This window comes from Neovison vison, chromosome 5, assembly GCF_020171115.1.
Source record: "Neovison vison isolate M4711 chromosome 5, ASM_NN_V1, whole genome shotgun sequence".
NCBI classification, from domain to species: domain Eukaryota; kingdom Metazoa; phylum Chordata; class Mammalia; order Carnivora; family Mustelidae; genus Neogale; species Neogale vison.
Window position 1 is genome coordinate 29,016,921 of NC_058095.1, and position 25,183 is coordinate 29,042,103.

At 37.2% G+C, this 25,183-nt stretch overlaps 1 protein-coding gene across 1 annotated transcript in view; it reads right to left on the reverse strand.

Moving 5' to 3' along the window:
• NLK (nemo like kinase) overlaps nucleotides 1-25,183 on the reverse strand; it is a 168,952-nt gene that overhangs the window by 38,911 nt on the left and 104,858 nt on the right. The window contains exon 3 of the mRNA XM_044248332.1: nucleotides 23,200-23,255. Within this exon, the coding sequence (XP_044104267.1) occupies nucleotides 23,200-23,255 (56 nt within the window). The remainder of the gene's footprint in view (nucleotides 1-23,199; nucleotides 23,256-25,183) is intronic.

Consider the following 25,183-nt stretch of genomic DNA (forward strand, 5'->3'; position numbering starts at 1 on the left):
CTTTGTGAGATGGCTTAGAGTTTTATAGTTTCATTTCATGATGGATCCTCAATCATGTATAGATCCTTTCTCTTAAGTAAATCCATTTCTCTGGAGAAGAGCCTTCCAAACTTCTGTCTTAGAAGGCATAAGCCAGGCTGCCAGGGTTCTGTATGAGTTGGGGAAGGGGCCAAAGACACCACAGCTCAGCTCTGCTGGCTTAGGGAATAAAGATTTAGTCTTCTGTAAGACAGAAAAAGAAAATATGAATCTTACTATTTCCCTCTTGTATATACTTAAAAATTTCTTCCCCACTAGGAAATCTTTTTGTTTTCTCTATTTCATCATTTCCACCCACTAGAAAATATAATCACAGAGACAGGAAAAAATTTCTACTTGTACCATTAAGCCTTAACCCAAAGTCCCAATATTCTTGAGTTGGTTCCAAAATCTCAAGGGACCAAAACCAGAAACATTATACATAAACAACAACAACAAAAACAGAAAAACTTTACAGCTGCCATCACTCTATTAAGTGTTGTTAACTTGAGATTTTACTCAGGAAAAAAAAAAATCCCTGAAGACAGTATGACACATGTCAGTCATGTCTGCTGAGTCTGGTAACTTTTTGTTCCTGTAAGGACTGAAAATTTCTCACATGGAAGTGAAGAGCAGGTTATAGTCTATTCTGCCTTTCATATCTACACAATAGGCAGCCAAGTTGTGATGCCAAAATCTTTACTGTTAGTAGTGACAGTTGGTATGCATGGAAGTAGTAGAGAGAAAACATCTTAATCTTCAAGTTATTGGGTTGGATTCATATTGCTGGCACTTGAAAAATCTTGCTTTGACTTATAAAGGGAGTAAACGACACAGAAGCCAAAAACCGAGGAAAGTATGAAATAATGTCATATGCTTTCTTCTAACAGAGACTACATTTTCAAAGAAAGGGGAAAAGGAAAACATTGGCTGGCTGGAAGGGGTAGGTTCTATAACCAGATATTTTATAAATAATTATTCATCTCAGAAAAAATTCTTACATTTCATTTAGCATTATGAAACATATTATTTCCAGATCAGGGTGTTGTTCACTCTAAATCTATTGGATTTGAACTGACAATACTAGACCATTACTGACCAAGAAAAATAATAATTTCATATGGTTCAACCCTAACACAAAGAAAAGTATATCAGGTATTAAAATGAAAAGCAAAGGGGTGCCTGGGTGGCTCAGTGGGTTAAGCCGCTGCCTTCGGCTCAGGTCATGATCTCAGGCTCCTGGGATCAAGCCCCGCATCAGGCTCCATGCTCAGCGGGGAGTCTGCTTCCCCCTCTCTCTCTGCCTGCCTCTCTGCCTACTTGTGATCTCTCTCTCTCTGCCAAATAAATAAATAAAATCTTTAAAAAAAAATAAAAAGCAAGGCACTGAAAATGAATATAAAGCATGATTTCACATGGTAAAGTCAATTCTTCTCTACTAAGACTACATACATACGTGTATAATTTCTTATAAAATATAAGCCATCATGTAGTCCCCCTGCGAAACACAAATGACTAGATTACCATGTCACTGTCTTCAGGATCTGTGTACCTGAAAAACCTTTTATTCAATTGCCTGTTATACTACTTAAGAAAGGAGAGTGCTACTTTTATACTTTTGCTTAAGATGATAAGCTGACTTACAAGAGAATGAGATAGAGCACTGAGGGATGTGGAGAATTGTTGAATGGCCATATTGTACACCTGAAACTAATAGCACGGTAAGTTACCTACATTGGAATTAAAATAAAAAGCTTAATAAAAATGAAAAAAAAATTTGAATGGGGTAGGTTGATAAACTCTTAAATTAACCAGAAAGTCTAGGGTAAAACCTGTCTACCTTTACCATTTTGTTTATTACCTGTGTGCAGAGGGGCTTTCCTCTCCTCTAAAATATTATTTTTTAATGTTTATTTTTTCTTAGAGGTTTTATTTATTTACTTGTCAGAGAGAGAGAGAGACAGAGAGAGAGTGGGAGAGCATGAGCAGGGGGAGGGCAGAAGGAGAAGCAGGCTTCACAATGAGACTGATGTGGGACTTGATCCCAGGACCCTGGGATCATGACCTGAACTGAAGGCAGATGCTTAGCCAACTGAGCCACTGCCTCTAAAATATTTTAAACACAAAAGACTGAAAGATTTTAAATGTATTATTTTTAGAGAGCGATTAAAATGATGACTCTGCAGAGAATAAGTTTTATCAAGTTTTAGTTTAGCAAAATAAATTCTTCAGGGGAAATACATTTTTCACTCCACAAATAAAGGGGTTTTTTCTTCCTAGAAAACAAGCCAATGAACAGGCAAACCTTTAAAAACTTGATTTCTCTGTATAATACAATTCCTGAATTTGAAAATTGAACAATACAGCTTCAGAAATTTAGAAGCAACACACACCACTTTATGATAAGGTTTCTGCTTTGCTCCGGCAAAAATCCTCTGAAGTCTCAATCCCCAGCATAATGTCTCCCAGATGTCTCAACTAGTTGCCATGCCAACTAAAGCAGCTTAAATTAAATGAGGGCCTGAAAAAGCACCTGCATCACTCCAGGTCTGTTGCGCATTAAATAAAGCTCTCTTGACAGGGACTCAGAGGTGCCATTAACTTGAACAGCAGCTATCTGATTATTGTTTCTGAGTAATTTAATGAGGGTCTCCAAATAAGAGGGAAAACAGGGTATGCTTTCTCTCTCTAGGTCCTTCTAAATGGGACAGCCTCTCCAACAGCTGGTGTACCCCCTGGGTCAATGACTTTGCTATGGTCATTTAAGTTACCTTTGGGTAAAGAGCAAATATAGGATTAAAGTTAGGATTTTCAGGAGAATATTAACAGATTAACCATTTTCCCCTATTAAATCTTATCATTAAAAATATGATCATAAAAAACACTGCACGGTATACCAACCTCAGAGTGATCTGAACAGCGCTGTTATAAAATAAATTGCTGCTGATTGCAGTAATTAGTTAAGTAGCTCCACGAAATATGGATTTCTAAATGTACTGATTTGCTTCAGAAAAATGAGTGATGCAAATTAACAATTAAATTGGGAGGGGGCATCTCTGATGCCTCAAGCGCCCAAGACAAACAACAGTGTTTCCACATTGTTTTAAAGACCTTTTTGCTGCCGATCTGTTATTCTTGCTAATGTTGACATTTTAGAAACTTATTTTTAACAAGGTAGAAAACAGTGCTTTTATGTTTTCTCAAATATTGTTAGTCACTGGGGAAATCACTTAATAGAAACAAATTCAGGCCAGGGAGGTTATGTGATTTATCCCAGGTCACATTCCCAGTCCGAAAAAAGCTATTATTACCTTTGGTTTCCCAGTTTCTGGTCTAGTGCACTCTCTACCCCACCAACCTGTTTTCCCTAGGAGTCTGACTGCTAGTATTCCCATTTCTTATCCAAGTATCATCACAGTATGCAGATTACTGTGAAATAAAGAAAAGCAGAATTATTACTTTAAAAAATTATTATTATTATTTTTTAAAGATTTTATTTATTTATTTGACAGAGAGAGATCACAAGCAGGCAGAGAGGCAGGCAGAGAGAGAGAAGGAAGCAAGCTCCCTGCTGAGCAGACAGCCCCATGCAGGGCTTGATCCCAGGACCCTGAGATCATGACCTGAGCTGAAGGCAGCGGCTTAACCCACTGAGCCACCCAGGCGCCCCAGAATTATTACTTTTTTAAAAAAGATTTTATTTTTAAGTGATCTCTACACCCAACATGGAGCTTGAATTTACAACCCTGAGATCAAGAGCTGCATTCTCTGCTGACTGAGTCAGCCAGGCGCCCCCGACTCACTTTTAATTATGTGCGATGAGGAGAAGAAAAGGAGAAAGGAGCCTAACTTTTTGTTGAAGCTTCTTTGTGCCATTTTGTATGTCACCTCATTCAATTCTTATAATGCCTAATTTGGAACTATATTTAAGAGATGGGCACACAGAGGCTGGGAGAGCTTAAGTTGTAAACACAGAGCTTGGATTCAACCTAGGTTGTAATGATTCTGCAGTCTGATCTTTTCCATGAAATTTCCTTCACTTTGTTTTCTAGTGAGAGAGAAAAATGAAATTTATGAGAATGCCATTACTTGCAATGTTGCAAAATCAGTTTTCAAACAAAAATCAGAAATTCAATACTATAATACATGATATATCTTTTAGAATCCCTTCCTTGGTTTTCAAATGGGAAGTCATTCTCTATTCTCCAACAAATATTCTGAATAGAAGCATGTGCCAGACACTGTTCTAGGCACTGAAAATACAATAGTGTGGTGCAATGTCACTGCCTTCGCTGACTTTATAGTCTAACAAGGGAGAGGGACGATTAAACAAGCAATTAAAACAGATTTGCTCAAAGATTACAATAATGTCATGGCTGTTAATCTCGTAAAGCCACTTAGACACTGATCTGCAACTGACTATACCAGACTTGCATCACATAGCCAATAGAAATAAGAGACACTAAGTAGCCCAACCAAGAGATACTCTTCTAAAGAGATAAATCTCTAAATTATTAGGACTGCTAAATTCCAATAACTACAGAGATTTAGACCTTTAAACATGTAAGAAAACCAGGGCATCTGTCTGGCTCAGTCAGTAGAGTATGCAGCTCTTGATCTTGGGGTTTTAAGTTCGAGCCCTGCACTGGATGTAGAGATTGCCTAAAAATAAATCTTAAAAAAATGTGAGAAAAACCACTGAGATTTCTTCAGCTCCTACTGGATTTCTAAATTAGATGAACATTCTAACTGGCAATTTACCTCTATCTATAGAAACACTTACATACATTTGGTTTCCTTAAAATGGTTCACCTAAAAAAAATTTTTTTAAACACATGAGAAATAATAAAAATAAAAGCAATTAACACTCACTGAGTTCTTACTATGCACCAGGCACATTCTAAGCACTCTGAATTATCTCAAAGAATTCTTAGAACACAAGTCACAGGCTATTATAAAGAACTAATAGTTCTCTTTTTGAGTTTGAGTCTTTCCTTTTGGAAGGAACTGAATCCAAAGATGTCTCAAGTAATTGCCCAAATCCACACAAGTACTCTTATTAACTTCTTCTAGCACCTGAATTAATCTTAGTTCTGTCACTAGTAGGCCACAACCTCAAATAAGAAATAACCCTACAGTTTATCAGGGGATTATCTCAGTTTGCTGAAAAGCATTTTTGGGCCTACTAAATGCCATTTTTAAACATAGGTCCTCTCATTTAATCCTCATAACAACCTGGGACTATTCTCATGTAACAGGTCAAGACTGGAGGTGAAGGAGACTGACAGGTGAAATAATGATAATCCTTTTGCCAACAACAGAAAAACAAGACAAATGTTAAAAAATCAGAGATGAGTTTTTCCACCTCACATTCTTTGCCTGTATCTTTTTCTACCCCTTGAATAATCCACTTCCTTCAAAGCTTACTCCTTTTACTTTCTTTAGTCAAATTATAAAGCCAAAATTGATATTCAACAAACATTTCCTTGTACCTATGAATCACATATGCTTACTTGAAATAGCTTCTTGAATAGCTTCATGTTCCCTATTTTCTTAAATAGATGAGAACTTAAAACATTTGCATATGTGTGTATATGTTAGCCTATTATCCATAAGTATATAAATATAAAAATAATAGGGACTCCCAGGTAATAGAATGTGTGTGGAGGAGTAGAGGGTTGGGCTAGCAGCCCTTGACAAGAAAATGAGAAGAAAAAAAGTATTCACTAGAGATAGCTGGAAATATAGGACGGGTCTTTGGTGGGAGGTCTAAGTTGAGAATGTAAGCTTGGGAATCATTAAATATGATAAGAAATAATCTGTATTTTCTACTAAATGAAGTCTGCCACAGACAGGATTTTTTAATTGATTTTGCTTTTAGTCATAATCTTCCTTATCTTTGAACAAAGTTTTTCTTATTAAAATTTTTTTTCTCATTTCTTTCCTTTTTTGTTCAAAAACCTGGCTATTGAAATCATGGAAGCATATCACCATTAGTGAGTTATAAATTCACCTTAACATTATTACATTCTTTAGAAAAATGCACATCAGCGTCATTAGCAGAATTTTTAGTGCATAGTGCCCAAATATAGTATACAGGACGCCCTGCTAGACTTCCACAAAAGTTGCTGAGTATGAAGATGTGTTCAGGAAGGATAGAGATTGAAGCAGGAAAAAAAGCAGAAATAAGGAATCTTCAAGGGATCAATTAAGTGAGGTGGGACTATATTAGAGATACCAGAAAGGCTGAGAAAAGAGAAGTATTTAAGATTAAAACTGGTTCTCCACAGTTTTCTTCGGTGCAAAAATGATTATGGGCAAGAAGAGTAGGAAACTCTCTAGAGCCTAGCAAGCCCACCATACCCTCAATGGTAAGCCTCCCCTGAACCCTTGCTCCAATTAAAACAAACCTGTACTATGATCAATATTTGTTTAACTCACCTCTGTGATGCTGCATCTATTTTAGGAAGTGATGTAAGAATGTATGATAATCAGCCTCATGTCAGAAAACCTGACTACTCTGTGAAAGGTAATTTTGCAGAAAAAGCTACACAATCACCACAGAAACAAATGCTGACACCAGATTCTGACCTTCAATTATGAGGAAGATGACTGACTCCTTTTCTGTTTTTAGGAAGTCATGATTATTCAAAGCAGTCTCAGAGGCTGCAGGGCTGGTGCCAGCAGCATCTTTGTGTAACCATCATCATTAGCATCCATAAATACTGACTGGGCACCAAGTGGGTGTAGAGAGCACGCTAACTCAACGACAAAACAGTGAGGAAAGCCAGATGAAGGCAAGGCAACATTCAAGAGGTTAGAAAAGACCGAGACTGCTATGTAAAAAATCAAGTAGAGACAACAAGGAAGCGTAAAGATTTTAATGTACAATACATGGCCACAGAAGCCTGACTGGAAAAGAAAAATATTTACTGAGAAGAAAAGTGCTGATATTTATTGAGACTTTTCTACAGATTAAGCATCCAGCTTTAAACTTATTTAGCCTCATGTACTGCTAACTATGCTAAGAAATAAGTATATCCTGGTTCCATTACACAAATAAGTTGAGAGGTTTAGAGAGGCAAAGGAACCAACCAAAGGTCATAGCTAGTATGCAGCAGAGTAAATGTAAGATCCTGGCCTTCAGTCTTAACTTGTGCTCTGTCTTTCAAAAGATAAACTTCGGGAAAAATGGTGAAGGAAATAATTCTACTTCAGAAGAGAAGACTAAGAACCTGGTTTTAAATATGAGTAGTTAAATGAATTTAGGTAGTGGGAGGCAGTGTGGCCTAAGCTTTGGAATGAAAGGCCAGGTTAAGAATCTCAACTGCTACTTACTTGCTTGATTACATTGGACAAGTTAAATAGCTTCTCTGAGTTTGTTTCTACACTTATAAAATAGGCACAATGATATCTACCACACAGGGTTACTGCCAGGGTTTAGACGTTGTGTGTGGATCACATATAAATGCCTGGCACACAGGGAACGAAGGTTACCTGGTAGCTGCTATCGTCATCATTGTGATGGGCAGGAGGAAGAGTACTGAATTTATTAAGTATCAATAAGCCAGGCACTGTGCCAAATGTACTACATATGTGAATTCACTTATTCCTTGCAACAGTCCTTTTTAAAAAAAATTTTAAAGATTTTATTTATTTGAGAGACAGAGATCAAAAGAAGGCAGAGAGGCAGGCAGAGAGGAAGGGAAGCAGGCACCCTGCCAAGCAGAGAGCCTGATGTGAGGCTCAATCCCAGGACCCTGGGATCATGACCTGAGCCAAAGGCAGAGGCTTTAACACACCAAGTGACCCAGGCCCCGTAACAGTCCTTCAAAGAAAAATATCTCCATTTATCACTGAGAAAAAGTGAGCCTCAAGGAAGAGCAACAAAATTTTTTGAAGGTCAAAAAGCTAACGGGAGGAAGGGACACAGGATATGAACTCAGGAATGCCCAATATCAAAGTCCACGCATTTGCCAAAATGTATGACTGACTGTGTTCTTATTTTTCCCAACATTTCCCCCTCCCTGAAGAAAAAGGCAAAAGAATGCAAGTACCAAAAAACACACAAAAATTAAACAAAACACACAAAGTTTAAAAAGATCCTTTAAGGGCACCTGGGTGGCTCAGATGGTTAGATGTCTATCTTTGGCTCAGGTCATGATCCTGGGGTCCTGGGATCAAGCCCCATGTCAGGCTCCCTGCTCAACGGGAGTCTGCTTCTCCCTCTCTCTCCCCCCACTGTTCCCCCTGCTTGTGCTCTCTTGCTCTGTCAAATAAATAAAATCAAATCTTTAAAAAAATAAATACATAAGATCCTTTAAGTTACTGGTTGTAAAAGGAAAGATTAAGGCTATCATTGCTAAAGAAGAAAATTTGGGGGCACCTGGGTGGCTCAGTGGGTTAAAGCATCTGCCTTCAGCTCAGGTCATGATACCAGGGTGCTGGGATTAAGCCCTGCATCGGGCTCTCTGCTCATCAGGGAACCTGCTTCCTCCTCTCTCTCTGCCTACTAGGGATCTCTGTTTGTCAAATAAATAAAATAGTATCTTTTAAAAAATAAAAATAAAGAAAATTTTATTCCCTTATTAAATAGGGTCTTGCGGTTTTTTTGGGCATTAAACATGTCAATCATAGTGACGTTCCTTCATATGTGGACATAAAACCCTTTTAGACCACGAAAAGTTTTCTACAGGACATATTATTTTTGAGGGAGACCTAGGGGTGGTTTGAACAGATTGGAACTCAAGGGAGCAATTATAAAAGTGCTAATCTCTGAGACTTTTGAGAACCTCCACACAGGGACCCTGCTTCTGGTAAAGGGCTTCTAGTAACCTAATGGGTCTCTCCGTTTTGATCTCAGTGTGGTAAAAATTAGTAAATGATTAGTATTCCACATAACTAAAACAATAAAAACAAACACATGCAAAACAAAACTGCTCAGCTCATGCATAACAGACTTCCTTTGGAAAAAAGCTACTTCAACCTAATCCTATTTCCTACCATCTGGTTCTCCTGCCACCTTTAAGTGATGTGTCAGTAAGAGGAAAAGACTATCAATTAAACATAATTATTAAACCTATTACCAACTGCACAAATCAGTGCTCTTAATATTTAATAATGACATTCATATAGTATGCAGAGAGCAAACTGATATACTAAGTAGTACATAAATAAATTGTATCTGGCTAACATACAGGTTTGTGCTAGTGTGCTCTGTGAAGTTCCCTGAAGTGCTGCTCTCAAATAAATTGAGTTGGTAGCAGGAGACTCAGCTGGTCTATCAAGTGGCTAAAAGCCCCACTGCTTCCCCACATCCTCCAATTAAGGCAGGTTTGATATATTTAGTGGCTTCTGAAACCTCTGGGTCTCCATGTAACACATGCCTCCTGGTATCTACCAACCTTAAAAAATAGAAACAAAAGTCGGGAACAGTGGGATATACAAAAAAGATAAAATAAATGGTCCTATGAGTCTCCCTAAATGCTCACACCTGAATTAAGTATGTCAAGAGGCTAATAATCAGAAGGTTAACCAGAAGGTTAAGCAGTTCAGGAGAATGATAATGGGGTTATGAGGTTTTTCAACAGCTTAAATTAGGTGTGGCTTTGTTGTCATCCAATAATAGTTGGGAGGCCTGACAGCATCTCATTCCCACAGCTGGGAAGTTAGAAACATATTTATTTTTTAATGGAGAGGTAAAGGTGAAAAGACTAGATTCAAGCTTTCCTTTTTTTTTTTTTTTTGCTTCACCTGGAACACATGTATTTCAAAGAGCTGGTGTGAATAAGTTGCTCTATCTATAGTGATTCTCTTCAAAGCAGAGGGGAAAAAAAATTCCAACTGTGAGGTGGAACTTTAAACATTCTCTAAAACATTCTTAGGATTTGCTAATATGCTAAGCCTGGGTGGGTAATCCGCATGCAGGCAGAAAAGGACACTACTGGGAGAGATAAGCATGGGGCAGAAGAAAGGGAATGGTTCTTGGGACAGTGGGCTGAAGGAGGAAATTATGTCTTATCTTTCTAATTAATAGGAAGGGCTTGGGAGAGTTACTGGAGAAAGGACCAAGAAGCACAGAATGTGGGTTCAGTCTGGATGAAGTCTTGGAAAGTGCCAGTGGGTTGTATGTGGAATACATTCTTCTGGGAAGAGGAGAGCAGGTTAAGTAAACATGAGGTACTGAAGTTATCCACTCACTCCTCATTAACAGTTCACAGCCTATTTAAAATGTGCTTTTGGGTAAATTGGAAGGGGAGATGAACCATGAGAGACTATGGACTCTGAAAAACAATCTGAGGGGTTTGAAGTGGCGGGGGGGGGGGTGGGAGGTTGGGGTACCAGGTGGTGGGTATTATAGAGGGCACAGCTTGCATGGAGCACTGGGTGTGGTGAAAAAATAATGAATACTGTTTTTCTGAAAATAAATAAATTGGAAAAAAAATAAATGAGTAAGGAGAAGGAAAAAAAAATAAAAAAAATAAAAAATAAAAATTCTCTCTAAAAACAGGCTATGTTTGTTAATGATAGGCCATTATGAACATCCATTTGTTTGCGACAAGTACTTGCTAATGCCATCTATTGGTAGCTGGTGGTTGCCTTGACGCATTTTGTAGGCATCAGAAAATTCAAATAGATCCCTATTGTCTTTCAGCTTCAGTAAGTTCTATCTCCTCTGCAAGGCCTTCCTTATAGCACTTATTAAGTGCCAGGCACTGTTCTAAGTCAGTCTGTCAATCTATACCAATTTAATCCTCAAAATAACTCTATGAGGGAGATGCCGTTTATTATTCTCATTTCATTAACCAGGAAATTGAGGCACAGAGAAGTTATAGATAATAAGATCACAAAGTCACACAGATAGTAAGAGGCAAAGCTGGAATTCAAGTCTAAGTAGTATGGCTCCAGATTCCATACTCTTTGCCACTACAACAGATTTTCTATTACGTCAAGTTAGAATGCTGACTAGGTATGCCCTGGAATAATCGTTAAGATTTTGAAATAAACAGAGGTGGAGGACCCCTGTTCCTGTTTCATGATGTGATAGTAAGTTATTAAACTCAAGAAAGCTACTGTTGGGCAGCAGAAGTAAGGGATGATGAATATGGCAGGGCAGAAGGATGGAGAAGGGGACTGATTTTAAAGTGCTTTAGTATCAAGAATGTCAATTAAAGCTCTAGTATCTAGTACTGAAGGAGCCATCAAAGCTTTGCAGGGGGAAGAAATAGAGACACTCTCCAGTCAGTTTTCCAAATATAACAAGATTATGGGATGAAGGTCAATATTCCACATTCCCATATTCAGGCCTGCCAAATGGTCTCTGACTTAGATCATTCCCACCTCTCAGACAAAAGAGAAAGAATAAAACCGATTCATTACACAGCTTCCACTATCAATAAATACTGGGGGAATCTGAAGCTATTAGGAATAAATGTTTATTAATAAGGTGTTGTGCAAATAGGTCATAAAAAAGCACTGCTAAATGAACACTTTAATAATAGAGAGCTCATCATCCTGGACAGCTCAAGTTGCGTGTAACTGTGGAATCTGTAATACGGTCTTATGTAGATGACTACCTATCAGGTTCTAAAACTCTCACGATCTGCAGTTCAGAACTACAGTGGTCTGACCTGCTTGCTCAAATAAACTGAAGTCTGAGAACACATTTGATGTTTTATGTGCAATGAGCAACTCATTTTGTAAGAAAAATTATTAATGATATGTTACAAGCTCTCAGAGAACAAAATAAGGGTATTTAACTGGTTTAGCCAGATTGGGAGAAGAAAACTGAGAATTTGTTGTATCAAATTATTTCCAAAAGAATGAATACGGACAGAAAGCTTTGAAAACACAATTTGACTCCCTAAACAGTCTTTACTGACTTCAGATAATGAAAATTGGATCATTCTTTTTTCTATTGCACATTGGACAAAAACCAACACTAAGCCAGACCAAAAAGAAATCTTGCAGTATTAAATATTTATCAAGTAGGTGTTGTATTGGTCAAAGGTTCTCTAACCCTTTTTTTTAAGAGTCTTCATCTTTGTGTGATACATGTTGGAACAAATAGGAATCTGGTGATTTTTCCAAAAAGACAGTGACTTTGTACTTTAATAAGTTATAATACACGGATTGTCATGGTCTGGCTCTTTCAGCCATGAATTCTCTTATATGAAAAGTCCAAGAATGACAGTGAAAACATGCCCAAACCCATATTAAGCATTAATTCTGAAATCTTGCCATTCCTGTTTGAAGAAGAAAATCTCAAAACCATAAATATGGGAGGATTTTAATAGATTCACATTCCCCTTCCCCCAAATCAGGTCCATAGAGGAGGGAAATTTCAACCTAGATCTCAGATATGTAACTGCCTCTGAAATAAAAATGAGGTCATTAAATAGCATGGATAATGAAACTCTGGTTTATGGATATTGTTGATTTCAAGCAATGCTTTCCATGTGGAAGAAAAACAGCAATGCATCATAGAGAGAATTGCTTTCTCTTGTAACAAATGGTCAGCCCTAAATCTCATCATCTTCTTTGGAACAAAAAGCATGGGCGCCTTTGCAACTAGAAAAAAAAAGAAAATCAGTATGTGCTTCAATTAGAATCACTGACCTTTTCTGAAGCATGCTTGTGCTTCTCTATAGAAATCAATGGAATAAAAGGTCATGTTTTTAAAATGTTTGAATACAACAATCTCTTTCCCAGGCAATGGCAAATTCCTTTTATTTTTAAGGTAATTAATCTGTTGTATATAGAATGTCAAAAATTTAGAAATTAAAACCACCTTTAATTTGCAATTTAAAACTAATTAAAAATATCAATTCTGTCACCAGAAAAAAGGGGAAAATCACTGGAAAGATACATACTACGTTCTTCATTCTACATACTCTGTCATATCCCAAAAGGTTTTGTTGGCTGAGTCCTTGTCACTAAGGCTATAAACAGAAAGAGCATCCTAGAGGAAAAAAAGATTACTTTAAACAGCTTTCTTCTTTCCAAAGTGTTTGAAGAAGGCAAAGGCAAGCTCTATGTGCGTCAAACGGAGATGGTAAAGCTTGGTGATTAACTTCTCACCATCATAACTCTCCAAAGGAAATGCACATACACACAAAAATGGAGACCAAGAGTCAAGAAACAGATGCCAAAAGAAATGATTGGAAATAGTCACTATTTTTTTCTGAATATTAAAAAAGATATCTGAAAGAAGAGCCTTTGCCTAGATTAGAAACAGTTATTTTAATTCATGTAGAGAAAGGGCAAATTCTTCAATCACCTCTTAATCCATTTAGGGGATAAATGCTTATATCAGTCATATAAAATGCTCCTTACTGCCATCATAACAAATCTTAATACTTTCTCTAAGGACAATGAGCCTTCAAATTAGACCCACCAACCTTTCTTAACGGGTCTAAAAACTTACTTCTGTGTCCAGACAATCTGGTTTCAAATATCCTTCTGCCCAACAGAATTTGAGAGCAATTTATTCCAGTCTGATCTATTGTAAAGCTGCAAGAATGATGTCATTAAAACCTGAGAGCAGATTGCTATCAGTGGTATAAACAACCCCAAACAGCATTCTGAAGGAAAGACAAGCCTCTCAATATGACAAGCTACAGATGCTTTCTTACCTACCAAGTGAAATTCATTTTAAAAGACAAAGTTATAAAAGGAACCAGTTATGAAGGGCAGGGAGGGTTCAAAATATATAGAGAACAAAAATCTATAAGAAGAAAGGATCTAGGAGAGGTGTATCAGAGAAGCCTGAGTACTTTTTATGGCATTAAGATAAGATGAAATAAAATGGTGGTCCGCGTAAAGGGGTCTGCCTCTCTGTCAAGATAGGTTTGTTGTATGTCAATTTTATCTTTAAAAAGATGTAAGAAAAGGGGCGCCTGGGGGGCTCAGTGGGTTGAGCCGCTGCCTTCGGCTCGGGTCGTGATCTCAGAGTCCTGGGATCGAGTCCCGCATCGGGCTCTCTGCTCAGCAGGGAGCCTGCTTCCCCCTCTCTCTCTGCCTGCCTCTCTGCCTACTTGTGATTTCTCTCTGTCAAATAAATAAATAAAATCTTTAAAAAAAAAAAGATGTAAGAAAAAAGATATAAGTTCTGCCTTCTTCATTTGCTCAGAGTGCTCACTTTCTAACATTTGTGTAATGAATGATCTAATATACACTTAGATGTGCAACCTATTAGCACTGTTCCACACCACTTAATTAGAACAGCTATGCAGAAAGTTACATGGACCCACAAACACAAAATCAGATACTGCCTAAAACTTTGTGGGAAAATAAAAATGCAGCTGGAAATACTGAAAATATAATTTATCCTACTAATAGGTCATTGATCTTGTATGGCTCCTGTAAGGAAGGACCAGAGAAAATATTTTATTCTATGAAAACTTTAAGTCCTAGGTAAGTCTTCCAAACTTTTTTTGGGAACGAGAGAAGGGCAGAGCAGTTTTTTCTGCTTAAGAAAATTACTCTAGTATTATAATTATTTGAAAATCATGAATCATCCACAACTGAACCATGAACCCCTTAAGGATAACAACAATGGCCATTATACTTCATACTACCTGCTAGTACTTCTAACCTGAAGATAAAGTTCTAAAGTTACACATAAAATGAACTTTGAGTATCACAAGTCATCTGGGAAGATACCATGTTGGAGACAAATATGTCAAATTCACATTAAATTCAACAGTATTGTGTTCTCTGGCGTTGCAGCAGAATGCTGTTTTCTTTGAACCCCACAGAAACAGCTGGCTCTTGTTAAGGGGTCATACTGTATAAAACTACCTCTCTCAACAGCATCATGCTTAGTTTGGGGACATTCTCTCACTAGCGAAGCCTATGGGAGCTGAAATTACCTGAGGGAACAGCACATTCTTGATTCCTAGCTCATGCTCACTCTGGAAAATCCGCTAAATGAATGGAATGGGACACAAAGTAATTACCACTTTTAATAGTGTTTAAAAAGTCAAGGAATGAATGAAGCAGAGATCTGGGGTGATTAGTTCAAGGCTCCAAGTCAAAGATACACATAGTCTTAAACTTCTGCTACTTCATTTTAAAACCTTACCACTATTGTGTCAGAATGAAAATACGGTTGGAACTTTCTGCCTGAAATAGAAAATAGATTCTAACTTTCTTAAAGCTTAAACATAAGATGAATTACATCCTCATGTTTTTAAACATTGGTAGGTCAATCACAGTTAATTTGGTCATCAAAAAGCATTTACGATGAATACATGAACAGCATCGACACCATTCTGAGCAGCAGTCTTCATATAAAGAGCTAACAAGTGGAAACAGAGTAAGCTATTTCCATCTCCCCTCCTTTTCCAGGCTGTGGCTGGTCCCACTGCTAATTCTCAAAGACCTCTCCTTAAAAAAACATAAAGAATAAAAGAAAAAAAAATACCAGAAACAAAAAGACTTATCTTTGTCTTTTCTAGCAGTCTTCACAGTAATCCAGATCTTAGCTACATGACACAAACAGTTGGTTCACATTTGCTTCTTAAAAGTCCCTTAGGTGGTCACTGGTAACTTCAACATTCATGCTGATAATTATTCTGGTGAGTTTAGTCTAGTGGATCCTAACTCTGAGGGCACATTCAGATCACTGGGAGAACTTTTCAAAAATACTGATACCTTTGATTCTGACCAAACTCAGAATATAGGATTTGAGCATTTGAATTTTTTTTTTTTTAAAGATTTTATGACCTATCATGACCCAAGCCAAAGGCAGACACTTAACTGAGCCACCCAGGCACCCCCATTTGAAGTTTTTTTTAAAAGCTCCTTAGATGATTTCAATGAGCAACCAGGGTAGAGAATCTCTATCCTTCAATTTCTCAACTGTCTGAACTCTAAGGACTTTTGTTACTATTCTACTTCATCTACCTTAAAGCGTGACTCTACTTTCTATCTCTTGAAACGACTACAACTTGTTCTAACTACAAATTCCTTTCTTTGAGCACAGTCTCCATATTCTAACCACACTACTACTCCTTCTAAACCTGTTGCTTGCTATCACCCTAACATCTGCCTTTGGATCTCACCTCTCCTTTCTCAGGGTACACCAACTCGTCTTCTGATACTAACTCCTTCTCTATCAATGTAGCCAGCCATTCTGTGATGATCTAGGGAGGCCCTTCCCCATTTTTTTCATTTCCTTGTTCTGTCTCTGTGAATACCCAACCTGCCATCAACACCAAAGCCCAGGCTGTTGTGTACATGGCTAAAGAGGTCCCAATGAATTGCCAAGAATCCTTCCGAGTCTGTATCACAGTTGCTGACTCTCAGCCCTAAGAGTTGCGTCCTTTTTAAGGTTTTTTACTTTTTTAATTGTGGTAAAATATACATAATGGGGAGTCCCTTGCCATCAGATGCAGGCCTCCAGATGTGGGACAATGATCAGGGGGAAGCCAGTGGTGCAGGCAATGAAAAGATTCACCCGAGGCAGAACAAGGGAGATAGAAGTTTACTGAATACATTGAAGATAGTGGCGGGGTGAACAGCAAACAAAAGACTGTCTGCAAGGTGGCAGTGAGTAGGGGTTCTATTTAAAGTGGGAAGGTGAGGAGGTATGGGGATGTATGGAATTTTCCCTTTTTTGGTAATTATCCCTGGTTGTAAGTAGCCCATTCCTCAGTTTGGGCCAATGGATATTTTGAGGTGGGTTACCTGATGGGCCTGTCTGTATTCAGCCAGGTGGTCGCTGTGGGCCCTTTGACCTTGATCAAGTTTCCATTGCTCAAGTCTGTTGTCTAAAAGTGGCCTCTACACATAACAAAAAATTGACCATTGTAACCATTTTTACATGTACAATTCAGGGGCATTATGTACATTCACAATGTTGTGCAACTATCACTACTAATTCTAGAACTTCCTCATTAGCCCAAACAGAAACTCTTTGTTAAGTTTATAAAGGACACTTCTGATTCTGTCATTCCTCATCACAAATATCTTTCACTGTGCCTTCAAATGCCTATTGAATAAAGATGAATGTTTTTAGTTTAATATTCAAGGCCCTCCATGATTTACCCCAACTAGCTTAATTTCTCATTATCCATGCAAGCTAAATTCTAGCCAACTGGACGACTTGCCATTCCCTAAAAGATGATCCTGATATTTAATCTCTCCATCTGGAATATCCATTCTCCCCAAGGTTACCTGTCCAAATCCTCCACATCTTTCAATACTCAGCTGAAATGTCATTTTCTTCATGAAGTCTTAGTTTTTTTTTTCATTTTTCTTTTTTTTTCCTGCCTGAAGTGATCTCTCCTTTTAAAGCTCCACACCATTTGCCCATATTCTTTTAGAACTTCCTACCATATATATATATATATATATAGTATATATATAGTATGATATATATCTTCAAATATATATTTACATATATATGTATATATATAGCATATGATATATATCTTCAAATATATATATTTGAAGATTTGAAGATTTGAAGATCTTTGAAGAGGCTTTGAAAATCCTCATATTGTTAGAATTTCTTCCATCATATATATATGATCATATATCATATGTATATCCTCTATCATATGATGATCATATATATATATATGACGGAGGAAATTCATCATATGATGGAGGAGCTTCAAAGCTCCTCAGATGTAGATTTCTGGTTCTTCCTTGTATGGTTTGATTGAGAGTATGAGTGCACTTACATATGTATACACATACTTCATTTTGTTTGTTCTTAGCAATTCACAGACTCCTAAGATTCCCTGAAGTTTACAGAGCTCTTTCTTCCTTTTCTTTTCTTGGAAAGATTTCATTTATTCATTTGTCAGAGAGAGAGAGGCAGAGGGAGATGCAGGTTCCCCACTGAGCAAGAAGCCTGATACGGGACTCCGATTCCAGAACCCTGGGACCATGACCCAAGCAGACATTAACCGTCTCAGCCACCCAGGCATCCCTACAGAGCTGTTTCACAGCACCAAGGAATCATGTATTGTGTATTCTTTAAATTACAAAATGCTGCTATGAAATATACTATACAAATACTATTAAATTTAAAACGACTGCATTTGAGGAGCCCAAAACTACATTATTGCTCACCAAGGACTCTAACTGGTCAAAATGGGGATGGAAGTTCCCTTGCTGCCTTTACGACAAGACATTCCTGTTTAAACAATGCCTTGCACCGGCCAAACCTATTATAGAAACACTTCTATAGTAAAAGAAGGAACTTATTAATAATTATACAGGGCATCAGGTAAAATCCAGGAGTCCTGATAAACACGGACACATGATCCCCCACTAGACTTCTCACTTCTACTGGTTTTAGGCTGTAGTTGCTTCTAGTACAAATAACCTGTGCTACCCATATTCTTCTCCATAAAACATTAAGAGCATGTTTCATTATATTTCAAAGTAAAAGTAAACTTTTCCCAAGGCAGGCCAAATTTTTATTTCTAATCCAGCAGGCATCCAGTACTTCCTGGATGTTTATGTACAGAATTCAAGATTCTTACTAAAGCATGATACACGATTTTCAATCAAATAATTATAACTGGTTTCTCTTGGGTTAAATTTCAGTAGGCTCAAAGTAACTTAGCACTGAAGTATTTTCACACAGTTTTCCAAACAGAAAAGTCGAAGTGCAAAATGAATAATGTAATCCTTTAACAGCTAAAAGTTCGGTTAAAAAATAATCTTTCTTCATTATTAAGGAACATATTTTGCAAGGTGATACATCAGATTTAAAAAATATGAAAACAGAAAAGCTACAAGATACAGAGAACATGGGAGAATTTATTGCTCCTTCCACATTGGACTCCTGCTAAATCTATTGGACCCTGTAGGTAGATTTGTCAACAGTTAAAATCTAGACATTATCTTTCTACAAGTTGCTTAAGGAGCTATCTAAAGAAAACTCAAGCCACTGATGGTGGGCACTCTTGCAATCATTTTATTACAGTGTCAGGGAAAAATGTATGATTAACTGCATACTATATGATCATGCTCTTATTGTACATCTGATTACATCAAAATGTTCATAGACTCAGATTTTCTAAAATGATATTAACCATTAAAATCAGTGTAAAGAGAGGGGCACCTGGGTGGCTCAGTGGGTTAAAGCCTCTGCCTTCAGCTCAGGTCATGATCTCAGGGTCCTGGGATCGAGTCCCACATCGGGCTCTCTGCTCAGCGGGAAGCCTGCATCCTCCTCTCTCCCTGCCTGCCTCTCTGACTACTTGTAATCTCTGTCTATGAAATAAATCAATAAAATCTTAAAATCAGTGTAAAGAGATCTTAAAATGTTTCTGTAGTAACAGTTACATATGAAATACAACAGCACAATTTTTTAATCTTAGAAAAAAGTACAATAATAAATGGTACTGTATGCATAATAGAAGGTTGTTTAAGATTATTTCCTTTTAATGACTTAAATAATATGATATATATTTTTGACTCTATGAACTGATTCCTTTATCAACTAACTAAATAGTAGAACATCCATTAGAATAGCAACATACTTAGAACTTACCTAAAATGACAGAGCCTCAAACAGACCTCAAGAGTTTCTTCAAAGCACAATTCCATGATCATACATTTAAAACTCAAAATATTATCCATTCTAAAATCTTCAAAGACACAACAATCCTCTAATTAAAAAAAAAAAAAGCCACTGTCTAAAACCATGTGTAATGTGTATGCCATGTTTTTGAGATACTACAGAGGGAGCTGCTAACACAGATGAATAACTGCCTTCCTACAAAGTCTTTATAATCCTGGGGCAGCTATAGGAACAATTTCTTTTTTTGTTGAAAGGATTCAATGTTTTCCAAATAGCACCACCAGTAGAAAACACCTTTTTTTCTGTGCATTATTCTATATATAGCTAAAAATTATACAACAGAAAAAAAAGAATATTTGAGGCTTAGGTTTGAAAGACTCTTTTGTAGCTAATTACAACAGGTGTCGATTTTTTAACCTGAAGGTAAAAAAATTAAGTAAGAAAGTAAAACATTTAAGTAAATGGTGTACCAGATGGTTCCACAAATACTTATGACAAGGTCTTTTAATTCAACATTCATGAACAATTTTGGGGAGAGGAATTGCACAGAAACATTATGCTAACTAATAAAATGGGCTGAAATAAGCCATCAACAGGTACTACACTATCTATGCTACTCATGGTTTTAAAATATAACTATGCTAACTTTCCCTCTGCTCTGCAAGTATTTGAAATAATAATCAATCAAGGATCTCCCAGACTCCAATTATGGTCACTAATACGTGATTGAGAACTCCTAGTTTACAGAAGCACACAAAGTTTTTAAAAGAATGACAAACCCAAGTATACAGAATTAATGCCTGATATAAACAATTCATGCTTGAACTATAGAACAGAAAATGATATTATAAATTAGCTAAGTGCTCACTTTAGATAATCTAAATATATCTGGCACTTATTAAATATAAACATATTCACCAATTTATTATTTGAAAACATTTTTTCCTCACAGATGGCCTAGGTGCAATCAAGGGTTAACTTAGCAGATCTAGGCTACCCAAACCCAACACATTCCAAAAGTCTTTAGGACTGGCTCAGAACCAACTCCTGGGAAATAACCTTTGAGCCCTTGCAACGTCTTGCCTCGTAAGAGTGTCTTAGAATACCTGGGGCTTTGGTCACATCAGACAGTTTATGCTAACAGTATGATTTATGGTGACACCTGTTTTTGTTTGCCTGGGGCCTTGGGCCAGCTGTATTAGTTTAACCTCTGGGTGTGGAAGAGGAGGAGTGCTGGAGACTGAGTAGCTAAGGTCAGCCCTGTGGGTGCTCTATGCCTACCTGACTGACCTCTTGATAAAAACCCTGGACACTAAGGCTCAAGTGAGCCTCCCCAGTTGACAACATTTATCTGTGTTGTCATATATTGTTGCTGGGAAAATTAAGCAAGATCTGTGTAATTCTATGGGGAGGCCAAATTGGAACTTTGTACCTGGTTTCTGATGGACTCTGCCTTATGTACCACTTTCCTTTGCTGATTTAATCTGTATCTTTTTGCTGTAATAAACTATAGCCATGGTTAGAATACCTTTTCTGGATCTTGTGAGTTCTTTCAGCAAATCATGGAACCTGAGGGTAATTTTGGGGACCCGTGACACAACCTACAATACAATAAAATTCTTTTTTTAAAAAATATTTTATTTATTTATTTGACAGAGAGAGAGATCACAAGTAGGCAGAGAGGCAGGCAGAGAGAGAGGGAAGCAGGCTCCCTGCTGAGCAGAGAACCCGATGCGGGGCTCGATCCCAGGACCGTGAGATCATGACCTGTGCCAAAGGCAGAAGCTTTAACCCACTGAGCCACCCAGGAGCCCAATAAAATTCTTATTTAATAAAGAAGATTTCTTCTAATTTCAAGGTTTGTTGTCAGCAACGTCAATTCCAAACAGGTAGAAAGAGCATTACACATTCATAGGAATGCTTCTAACATGTAGGTTCCTTTCCAGCCAACTAAAAGGATAAAGGTGACTCCTGGCCAGGTGTAGGAAGTTACTTTGGAAGAATGACACAAGTATGGCTCCACTCCCATGAGTTCCCTACCTCGGTAATTTTCAGGAAGTCTATGAAATGAAATCATCAATGCTTTCTCCTCAGTTGTTACTTCTGATCTACAGTGGAGGAGAAAAGAACTTTCTCAATTCTTTAAATTTCTAAATTCTTTAAATAAGCATATGTCAAGAACTGCCTGACCAGGCCCAAGATCTCAGGTATACAAAGACGTTCTTGTTATCCAGAAGCTGGTCAAGACCCAGTCCCTTCTCTGAAAGTGCAGGTTGGTGCACCCCAAGTCCACTGAGTTAAGCCTTCATTAATTCCGTAAAAGACTCATGGGTTAAAATATCACCAAGGATTACAGCATTCAAGAGCTCTAGGTTTATCAGATCACAATATCCCAGCAGTGTTGATCAGTGATAATTCTATCACCTTACAATGTTTCCCAATTCCCCAGTCAGCTTAGCTATTCTCCTTCCCTTAGGGAAGCTCTTAATTGTTCCCAGTTACTAAAGAAATTATCAAAGATAATTGTCTAGTATAGAATTACCTACCACCTATGTAAGAATGAGATTTTTAATCTCACTGCTAAGTCTGAAAAACTATCTTGCTTTCATACTGGTTTCCACTCTTAAGTCATAGGCCTAGTGTTAATAACAAGATTTGGGTAAATAAACTAGTGTCCTGAGCTCAATGAATTCAAAGATTTAGGACTCCCTGTCTTTCACTTCAAGTTTTACCCAGTGAAATACAGAATGGTAAATCGTGATGCTTTTCCTAGGGCTAACCTATGTCCCAATTTTTTATTTTCATGCACAGTCCCAGGAGTTAATACTAGGCATTATTTTAGAGTTTATTATTATCCATGATACCTTACATACTATTTTTACATATTAACAGTAGTAATATAATGGTAAAGCCTCTATCCTGAGAGAATCATGTAGGAGTTGAAATAAAGACCAAAGAGTCACACCATTTGGAATTGAACCTCGATCTCAATATCTACTAGGTCTGTGATCTTAGTCAAGTCTTTTTTATCTTTTCTGCCTCAATCTCCTCTTCTGTAATATGGGAACAGTTAAAGTCTCTCTCCCAGATGGTTGTTATAGAGATTAAATAAACTTGTATGTGTAAATAACTTAGAACTGTGCCTGACATCTGATAAAAACTTATGTAAGTAATGACTATTACCAGCACCATCACTATTACGCCAAAGAAGTTGGGATTTAACTTACATTATCTCTCTAATTTTCACCTTACACCAAGTGGTAGAAAAAAGGGGCAGTATTATCCTCTTAACTGACAGGCAGTTGTTGTATAGCAACAAGAGTACTTTCTTGAGTTCCATACAACATAGCTGCCTCACTGGCTTCATCTGCAAAATGGGGATGGTAATAACCTATCGTATAGGCTGTGTGGAGATTAAGTAAAAAAATGTGCTCCAAAGTCCCATTTTATGGTATCACAATTCAGGATACATTGATAATACTGCTCTGTTGGATTTTAAAATTACCTGGTTCCAGGTACTCAACCACCTCTGCAAGGATGAGATTTTATACACCTTAAAGCATGAACCCCCAAAGGTGCTAGAAGAATAAATTAATATTGTCCCCTTCTTTCACATTCCCTGGTTAGGATACATTTCTTCAAAATAGTCAATGTGTGGAGGTTGGAGTATGTCAAGGGCAGAGAGTACCTGAGAAAAGGAAAAAAAAAGTCAAATTTAGAGAACTAAAAAGGAAGCAAAATATGACATAAATGCAAGTAAATACTATTAACTTTTTAATGATATAAGGTTTAGTTATAATTGCTCATGGAAATTAACTAAATTTATCAGCCAAGTCACAGTCCTAAACACTAAGATGGGTTTGTAAAACTACTATGTAAAAGACAATTCTATCTAAACTAAAATGACAGGGCCAACTGGGCTCTACCACATGCCACCAGACTGCTGCATGGCAAGTGTTTTGAAACGCCATTATTTTTAACAATCAGTGTTGCTCTAAGAGCACGAGGAAACACATCTATCATTCATTCCTCTACTCCTCTGTTCAAAAAACGTTTACCAAGTACATTCTACCTGGCAGGCACTATGGTAGGCTCTTTGGTTATACTGATAAACAAAAGTGATACCACCCCTGCTCTCATGACTAGTAGTGAGGAAGGCATTAAAGAAACAAGCAGTTACACAACTATATAATTATGATATATATTATTTGAAGGGAAAAAGTCAAGAGGAATGTGGACAAAAGTTTCCCTGAAAGGCACCTGGGTGGCTCAGTTGGTTAAGCAACTGCCTCCAGCTCAGGTCATGATCCTGGAGTCCTGGGATCAAGTCCCACGGCAGGCGCCCTGCTCAGCAGGGAGTCTCCTTCTCCTGCTGACCTCTCTCCTCTCATGTTCTCTCTCATTTTCTCTCTCTCAAATACATAAAATCTTTAAAAAAAAAAAAAAAAAAGTTTCCCTGAAGTAACACTAAGAGTTGAAGGGTGAATAGGAGTTAGCCAGGCAATGAGTAGGTACTGTAAAGGCACTGAAGCAAGAAGGAACCAGGCAAATTCTAGAAACAAATGCCAGTGCTTATGGAACATAGAGGGTGGGAGGAAAACAGATTGGGATAAAACAGAAGAGGAAGGCAGGGGATATATCACATAAAAATCTCTTTAAATTTTTGTTAAGCATTTTGGATTTTATTCCAAGTACAAAAAAAGAAGTCACCAGGGTGGAAAGACTTTAAGGCATCTGAAATTCAAGTCCTTTATAAAAGCAGCATACTAACAAAGTCAGTTCTGCCTTTGAAACATAACAAATAGGCCTACTTCCCCTACCAGCTGTCCAGCTATTCTTTTAAGTCCCATCCATGATATCACATGGAAGAATCTGACCTATCTAACTAATAAGAAACCTGAGGGTGAAAGAATATGGAAGAAATTTTTAACAGGAAATAAACTGTGGTACAAGTTCAAATTTTCTATCTTTAGCTAAGGTTTTCTTATTTTTAAGAAAAAATTTTTATTATGGAAAATTTCGAACAGACAAAAGTAGAACAGTATCAAGAATGCTCATGTAATCAATACCCAGTCTTAGTAATCCACATATGTAATTATTATTGCTTCTACACCCCCTCTCTCCCTATATAATTCTGAAGCAAAGAGCAAACTTATTTCAGCCATACATCAGTAAGCATCACTAAAAGATGAAAGCTTTTATTTTATTTATTTATTTTTAAATAATGTGGTGCTTGAACTCACAACCCTGAGTTCAAGAGTCGGACACTTAGCCCACTGAGTCACCCAAGCGCCCCAAAGAGAAAAACTTCTAAAAAATATAATTATCAAGTCTAAAAATTATATGTTTTTTAATACCATCAACTATCCAGTTCTGAAATTTACAATTTTCTTTTTCTTTTTAATTTTTGGTCTAAATTAGGACCTAAATAAGATTTACATATTATGGTTGATTTGTGTTTTAAGTTTTAACCTACAGGTTTCTCCTCTTTTTCTTTTCCCCTTGCAATTTACATGTGGAAGAACCTTTGCTCATTTTTTTTCAGCCAAGCATTTGTCACTTTAAAATTCTAAATTAAACTAAAACCTCCTGTAATGAAAGTCTTTACTCACTTTA